Source organism: Maniola jurtina, chromosome 15, assembly GCF_905333055.1.
Source record: "Maniola jurtina chromosome 15, ilManJurt1.1, whole genome shotgun sequence".
Lineage (NCBI taxonomy): Eukaryota > Metazoa > Arthropoda > Insecta > Lepidoptera > Nymphalidae > Maniola > Maniola jurtina.
The window spans coordinates 5,647,063-5,655,707 of NC_060043.1; the positions used below are offsets into that span (position 1 = coordinate 5,647,063).

At 37.4% G+C, this 8,645-nt stretch overlaps 1 protein-coding gene across 3 annotated transcripts in view; it reads left to right on the top strand.

The window, feature by feature from the left end:
* Positions 1 to 8,645, top strand: part of LOC123872815 (G protein-coupled receptor kinase 1) — a 50,791-nt gene that overhangs the window by 35,563 nt on the left and 6,583 nt on the right. For 2 of the 3 annotated variants that reach the window (XM_045917359.1, XM_045917360.1), the window contains exons 10-15: positions 4,820 to 4,961; positions 5,617 to 5,791; positions 6,624 to 6,724; positions 7,282 to 7,444; positions 7,632 to 7,800; positions 8,396 to 8,640. In XM_045917359.1, coding sequence (XP_045773315.1) covers positions 4,820 to 4,961; positions 5,617 to 5,791; positions 6,624 to 6,724; positions 7,282 to 7,444; positions 7,632 to 7,800; positions 8,396 to 8,640 — 995 coding nt within the window. Of the gene's footprint in view, positions 1 to 4,819; positions 4,962 to 5,616; positions 5,804 to 6,623; positions 6,725 to 7,281; positions 7,445 to 7,631; positions 7,801 to 8,395; positions 8,641 to 8,645 lie in introns of all 3 variants that reach the window. The other variant, XM_045917358.1, reaches the window with a different exon arrangement.

Genomic DNA, 8,645 nt, shown 5'->3' on the forward strand with positions numbered 1-8,645 from the left:
GCCTTCTTCAAGCCATCATACCTTGTAACATATAACTAGTAATAATAATAATTAACAGCAAAACGTTAACATAATTTGTCAGAGTATTGCCGAATTGTAAACGGACATGTACGGGCAATCGCTTTTCTACACAACAGCTACGGTTCTAATTTGTAGCAAGTATCCAATCGATGTGGACAGCCATTGACTTTAACGAGGCGGCCGAAGTGGCGTGCACTCAGGGCTGTAAGAATAGATTTTATCAAACGAATTTTATTTTCGAAAATCTAGTTTTATAATTTATCAGGCCGGGCTTACTTAATCGCGTTCAATCCGTCAATCAATCAGCCTGTTTGCGTCCACCGCTGGACATAGGCTTTCCCAAGAGCGCGTCACCACACATGATCCTCCGCCTTCCTCATCCACCCACTTCCCGCTACCTCCTTAACCTCCTTAATGTCGTCAGTCCAGCGGGTTGGAGGTCATCCCACACTGCGCTTGCTGATACGCGGTCTTCACTCCAGAACCCGTCCGTTCCAGCGGCCATCGGTTCTGTGGCAGACGTGGCGTGCCCACTGCCACTTCAGCTGGCTAATTTGCTTATAAGAGAAGAGTTTACGTGAAGAGAGGCTTGTGTTAAATTTTAGGCTGCCGCGCAAACTGAATCGCACTTAATTACGTCGTACCAAGAGTAGAGCTATCTAACTTCTGTAAATGTCTTTATATTGTGTTTAATTACAAGTGTAAATTTAGAAAACCCCGACAAGTGAAGGTTACAGTAACTAGAAAAGAGCTGATAACTTTCAAACGGCTGAACCGATTTTCTTAGATTATAGCTAAGAACACTCAATCAAGCCACGTTTCAAACAAAAATAACCAAATTAAAATCGGTTCATTAGTTTAGGAGCTACGATGCCACAGACAGATACACAGATAATAATGTCAAACGTATAACACCCCTCTTTTTAGTCGGGGGTTAAAAACAATTTGTGTACAAGTAAAACAAATCCTATTCTATTAATTTAAATTTGAAATGTCTGCATCTGCGGTTGAGCCTTCTGCATCTGGAAGGTACTATTGAGTATTCTTTTTACAATGCAAGTGCTTAAAATTATACGAGGTTTAGTATTGTATTACCGGACATTATAAAATTTATATTTATCGAACCACTTACACAATAATATAGTGAAGTCATACAAAGTAGTAAGAATTTACTTAACAAATGTCAAGATCATGTTGCTCGTAAAATCCCTTCGAATATGTAAAGCGATCGATTTTAATGTTGATGTTCTGTTTATAAATAATTTGGTAAGCATTTTTACGTCCCTCCGTCTGTCTATCAGCGGGTTTCATCTCGTGAACCGTTATAGGTAGAGAGTATAAATTTTCACAGAATATGTAGGTATTTATATTGCCGCAATAGTAAATAATAAATAAAAAGTGTATTAAAAAGTGATGGTACGGAACCCTTTGTGTGCGAGTCGGACTCGCATCTTATCGATTTTTATATTCACTGTTTTCAATTTTTATAAAAATACCATTTAAAGTAGTGTCAACCCTGTTTGCATTCAAATTGTTACAATTGCAGTGAGTTCACCACTCACTAATCGTACAATATAGAGTTTTTAATTAAACGTAATCAAAAGGCATCCTGTGAATATTATTTACATCCTCTATACATGCGCCCTTACAGCTATTATAATAAAGGTGATTTTATATGAATTATGAACTTTCGACTGTTGTACGTGTTCTCTACCTGACATGTTTAACACGAATAGATGTACATTGTATTTAACCTTGCTCCCATAATGTTTATAATAATTATGTCACTCGCGAAACTTGAGCCTTTGTTCTAGATTAGAAGGTTATTCTGATATCGAATTTTTGCAGCTCTGTTTGTTAGAATACCTATAATCTCAAATAGCATGATAGTTGGTTAAAGTTACGTTAAAGTGGTTAAGTTTTAGCGTCAAACTTAGACCACCAATAAACAGCAAGGATTAAGTTTACCGGTAACCTGTAATGTAATCGTTTTGCTTTCATGTATCTAAACGTAAAGTAACTGCCAGGCATCCCTAAACTTAACTTAAGTTGTCTGGCAGGGGGTTGCCACGACACGAAGTGCCTGGCAATGCATGATGTGATTTCTAATAATATTCCGAAGAAAATGAAAAAAATTAGACTTTATACTTTGACGTTAGATTTTTTACACTTTTATTGAGTACCTGTTATCTCCCAAAGCCAACATGATCCAAACTTCATATTTGCTGATCGTTCCTCCCTGTGTTCGGGACAGACGCAGAGAAACTTCCAGCTATTATAAACTACGAAGGTCTGGCACGTGCTGGCTCTCTCTCTCTTTATAAGTATTAAGTTCAATCGTTCAACAGAATATCACAGATAATAATAAATGTGGTTTTAATGATCGTAGGGTCTGCTATCTGTTACATTGTACCTATTATTTAAAAACAACTGTAAAATGTCATCCTACATATCGTAATCCAGTATAATTTTATTTATTAGTTCCTAATAAATGACTAAATAGTCTAGTTTTCAGATGCCTTGTTCTAACTCAATACTTTTTTACCGCTGGATGTGGTTACCCAACTAATAAGTATCACTGAATGAAATATATCATTATCAATTGATAGAATATAATTCTATTAAAATCGAGTATATTCCTCAGCGCGGGAATAGTCATGTGCGTTTGCTAGTATTAGTGGCAGTACATTCATAATCAATAATCAATTCTTATTGATAAGAAAAGAGCCTTTCATTAAGCTTGTACTTGGATGCAAAATCTAATCGTGCTGAGTTTCAATTAAAACCTACGTAATTACCAGGAATAGTATCTCGTTAATATAATAATTGTTCTGGTCATACGCTCATTGTTGCCTAAGTGGTAGCGCAAACGACCGATTTTTGTTTGGGACAAATTCAGACCGAACACCGGTGCTTTGACAACTGTGTGCTCTAATTAGGCGCAAAAATGGCAACCGCTCGTAAGCGAGAACATACGAATTGATCATGCGATTAAAATGAAATGCTCGTACAAAATTAAACCGATCGTGTGAACTTCAATAAAATTAGATCACTCAAAATATGATAAATCGTTAGTTAAAACGAACTCTGTGATACAATAGTCGTGCAAGCGATTCCCAATTTAAGACAGCACCTTAGCACGCGTTCTCTCGTACACTACTAGCTAATGCCCGCGATGTCATTTGCGGGATTTAGTTTTTTTAATCCTGTAGGAACTCTCTAATTTTTTCGGGATAAAAGTAGCCTATGTCACCCTCCAAGTCATTAACTAGAACCATGCCAAAAATCACATCGTTCCTGCTCGTTTGCGGCGCGATTGAAGGACATACCCATAAACCAACAAATACTTCTGTCTGCTAAAAGTCGCATCGTCGATCATACTTTTTCGATTTCTGTAGGACCGTTTTTATGTGGAATGTTTGTGGTAAAGTAGTAAATAACCTGTGTTATTTTTTGCCCTTTAACCTAATTAACATACTTTTGTGAGTGTCTGACTACTTATATCGGGCGTGTGCGACAACGCCAATACATTATAATGATTAGTACAAAGGTGTGGGAAAATGTTAATTATTTTATTATTTACCTCTTTATTACAGTTGTTAATGCACTTAGTTATGGCTATTAAAATAATGATAAATGACCGCCAGAACCTATTGTACTAAAAATGATAATAAAATCTTAATAACCTTTGTGTCGATCTAATATTATTAATAGTCAACAGAGGACCTATTTTATTAACCCCCGACCCAAAAAGAGGGATGTTATAAATTTGACGTGTGTGGTATCGTAGCTCCTAAACTAATGAACCGATTTTAATTTAGTTTTTTTTTTGTTTGAAAGGTGGCTTGATTGAGAGTGTTCTTAGCTATAATCCAAGAAAATCGGTTCAGCCGTTTGAAAGTTATCAGCTCTTTTCTAGTTACTGTAACCTTCATTTGTCGAGGGTGTTATAAATTTTTAATTTATAACACCTATATTCTTAACTATATTGTGATACAAGACCTACATAAATTATTATGAATGTAAATGAAAAAAAAAACAAGTTTCGGAGAAAATGATAACAGACATAGAAACATCCTTTTTTACCTTTACGCATGTGGGTAAATATTTTGTCCTACAAACGTCAATGCTCAACTGTGTAGTAAAAAGGAATAAGCAAAGTAGTTTTAATAAGTCTTAAATCTTTATGCAAATTTATAATGCATACATTATTAGTTAATGCATTTCTCAAAAGAAAGTACTCACCATATTTGCTCTACGTATATATGTCAACTAACATGTTAAAAGTATGGTTTACCCCTTACATTAAACATAGTACTTTTAACATGACATTTGATACATGGAGCAAATATGGCGAGGCTTTCTCAAAATATATGCACTATACCGCACATTGTAGGACTCTGGATGAAACATCTATTTAGAATAGAATACATGTTTATTCAAGTAGACTTTTACAAGTGCTTTTGAATCGTCAAAATAATTTACCACTGGTTCGGAGATTGGAGATTGATGAAGAATGCTGTTATGAAAGAACTACTTGTAGTAGTAGTAACAAGAACAACAAAATGGTAAAATACATTGCATCAAAGTCAAAGTCAAAATCATTTATTCAAAGTAGGTACAATTGTACTCCTTTTGATGGTTGAAATTGTTTTTGTTTAATATAGTGGTGATAATTAATTACGTAACTTAAAACTAAAGCTACGAGGGTTTCTAACGCGCCCAAGTCTGAGAAGAGTCCTCCCTGAGTTCCTCTGAGGTATTACAGAATAATATCACATTTATTAATTTCTTGCAGGTTTGGAGCACATGCACAAACGTCACATAGTATACAGAGATTTGAAACCTGCGAATATCCTGCTCGATGAACACGGCCACGTCCGAATATCCGACTTGGGGCTTGCCTGCGACTTCTCCAAAAAGAAACCACATGCTAGCGTGTAAGTTTTTTTATTCCTTTTTTTTAAATGGCTTTACGGCTCTTTTCTTACCCTTTTGAGCCTCTTTTTTATTCGATTTCAAGTTACTGCTAGCCGCGCGTTAACGCGACCTCAGTTGAGTGACGAATGACGATGCAGTGTTAAGGTTACACTTCTTTTTAATTCGATTACAAGTTACTGCTAGACTGCGATCTCAGTTGAGGATGACGATGTAATGTTAAGGTTACACTTCTTACGCACTTCTCCTTACAAATGTATTACGCCTATTATTCTATTATGTGCTGTTCTAGATCTAAAACTAAGCAAGATATCGAATTATCTTTTTATTATCTGTGCCCTAAAACAATGGATATAGTAAAATTATATAAGTAAGCTTTGATTTATTTTACTTAAATGCTAAAGTGTTTCGACACTCGAATTTTATACATGTGAGATAGTATAATCTTATTCTTCTTCTTATTTTTCCTGAGTTTCTTTTCCTCGTCTAACGTAGCTATCCGTTATACGTGAGTCCGTGGCTCCCCGCTGGATCACTCCAGCCAGCCGAGCACACTCCAAAATCCAAGCAGGCCACCCTGGTCGGCGAGGACTTCGCAGAGTGTTGCTGCTGGAGAGCCTGTAAAATCTTATTGTAACCCTAATTTTATTTTTTTAGGGGGACCCACGGTTACATGGCCCCCGAAGTGCTATCGAAGGGCACGGGTTACGACTCGTCGGCGGACTGGTTCAGCTTCGGCTGCATGCTCTACAAACTGCTGAAGGGCCACTCGCCCTTCCGCCAGCACAAGACCAAGGACAAACACGAGATCGACCGGATGACGCTTACCATGGTAAACGAAACTGTAATGAATGTTTATCTCTTTTATTCTTACTTTAATTTAGTTTAAGAACTATATAGTATAAGCACAACTTAAAGAAATACTTCATACAGTCGGTCGACAAAGATGTCTCAACAGAGCAATACGAATATACAAAATAATGCAGGGTCGAAGGGTCGAGACGGGGAGGAATTCGGTCGGATACTAATCCGACCGAAGGTCGATTTCTAATCAGAGCTGAAGCTGATTAATCGCATATAGCCCCAACCAAAGCTGAAGATTTAATAACCCTAAGAAATTCGGTTCAAGATTGGCTTAAAGTGAATAAAATAATGTTTTTTTTTTTAAGTTTATGTTGATTATTGTCTTGTTGAACTAAATGGGTGTGTCATGCGGCAACGCTATTTCATTGTGCTGTCGCGCATTCGTAACAGTTTTTTCAATTTCGACGCTTGCTAAACCTTTGGCTTCACTTAAAACTTTTGGCGCATTTTGACCGAAGTTTCGGTCGGACTCTACATTTTACACACTGGCAGAAGTCAGCAGAACAACTTTAATTATACGTGCTACGACCGTAAAACCGACAGTTGCTCTTTTCAAATCATTAAAATATACCATAATTATGCAATAACATACTACACCATCTTGTGGGAAACTGAAAGCTCAGTGGGTTTAGTCATTAAGAAAAAAACCAATTGTATAATGGCCTTGACTTAATAAGTGTGTTTTTACAGTGTAATGGAAAGTCTAAAAAATCTTTTCAAGCAAATATTCAGCCCCATTGATGATGTGCATGACATTTTCTAGAAAATATATCTACCTATAAGTATATGATAATTTCCAGAATGTGGAACTACCAGAATCATTCAGTCCTAGTTTGAAGAGTTTATTGGAAGGTCTATTACAAAGGGACATCAACAAACGCCTGGGCTGTAAAGGACGCGGGTATGGCAGAATTGCGATTTCATATTATTTGTATGCCTTTTAACAGTTGCTCTCAGATTTTACGTTACTAGACCGTGCTGTTGTAAGACTGATAAGAGCTTTCCCATACAGAGAAAGAGATAAGCAGTTGCGTTTTGCGATTATTGTAAACTATGTTCTGTTCTGCTGCATATTCTTCACATTCTCGCAGTAGGCACTGATACTAGGTGCAAGCAATATCATTTCATCGGTATAGGCGATATGGTTTAGGCAAGCGTTATTGATAAAAAAACCGACATTCGTTTTCGTTCGTTTTTGACTCAATCCATGCATATAAACGTTGAACAGTTGAGGCGACATGGCTTCACCCTGTCTAACTCCATTACTAAAGTGCTCAGACTGGTAAGTATTTATATTTTATAGTAGGTTTAGCATGGATGGAAATGTTTTCTATACTGAATAGCAGATTTTCGCAGATAACTGTTATTTTGACGTTACATCTTGTAAAGTAACACTAGGGCGACTGATACTTTTGAATGCTCGCATGTTATCTAAAGTAACAAGTCTCATTTTTCTAGTGCTGACGAAGTGAAAGAGCACGTCTTCTTCGCGGGCATCGACTGGCAGCAAGTGTATCATCAGAAGTACACGCCACCCCTGATACCGCCACGGGGGGAAGTCAACGCTGCTGATGCCTTCGATATCGGCAGCTTCGATGAAGAGGACACCAAGGGAATTAAGGTAAGTTTGCTCGTGTCGACGAAGTAAAAGGATACATCCGACTGGCAGCAAATACAGCATCAAAAGTACACGCAACCCTTGATCCCTCCATGGGGCGAAGTCAACGCTGCCTATGCCTTCGACATAATAAATTATAATTGTGCAAAATAATCGCTACTTTAATTTTATAACATTTTTTTCTCCTCAGCTCACAGAGGCGGATCAAGCCCAGTACAAGGATTTCCCGCTCGTGATCTCGGAGCGCTGGCAGGGTGAAGTGGCCGAAACAGTGTTCGAAACTATCAACCAAGAAGCTGATAAAATGGAACACAAGAAAAAATCCAAGCAGAAGCAAAAGTTTGACGCTGATGAAAAAGGTAAGTTCCGTAGAATAAACAATTACTAGCTACGAATAAACAAAGGTTTCACAATTTTTTTAATTCTCTAGGATTAGGTTCTCCCGAGATTCACTACTGCAGGATTTGAGTGTCTAGTTTGTTTATAATGCCTGTTAGTTTAATAGTAACCTTTGAGATATTTCAATCTAATAATAAAGATATTCCATTTCGATCACGCACAACAGACGGAAACGTTTAAGTGCGGAAACCAGCCCAGAGAGAAGATTCCATTTCGATAAGTTGTGTATGACATGGAGATGATATTGCTAGTTGGTACTGATTGGGATCGCAATAAATTTAAGAGTATTCGCATCTTTTTCTTACCAATGTCATAAGAAAAGGACAGACAAACTTAATTAAATTTAAAACTGTCGCCTCATGCCTTAGCTGCCAGTTGTGAGCATAGTGTTTTTTTTGTAGAGTAGCACTAAAATTTAGAGTCTTTAATTTTAACTTCATTTTCCATCCCTTTTCAGCAATATCAACAAAAAAGGGCAGTTTCTTTAAATTTCAGAATCGATGCCTGCCTATTATTAATTACATACAGTTATTACTTATTATTTCATATTTCCAGAGTCAGACTGTATACTGCATGGTTACATAAAGAAACTTGGCGGGCCGTTTGCCAGCGCCTGGCAGACGCGTTATGCCAAGCTGTATCCTAACCGCCTGGAACTGCATCTAGAGAACAGTGCCAAGCCAGAGATGATCCTGCTAGATAGTGTGGAAGAGGTGTCCTCCGACCTGGTGCAGATCAAGAGCGAGCAGTGTATTGTGCTGCGGACTAGGAACGATACGAAAATCGTGCTTACGAATACTGTATG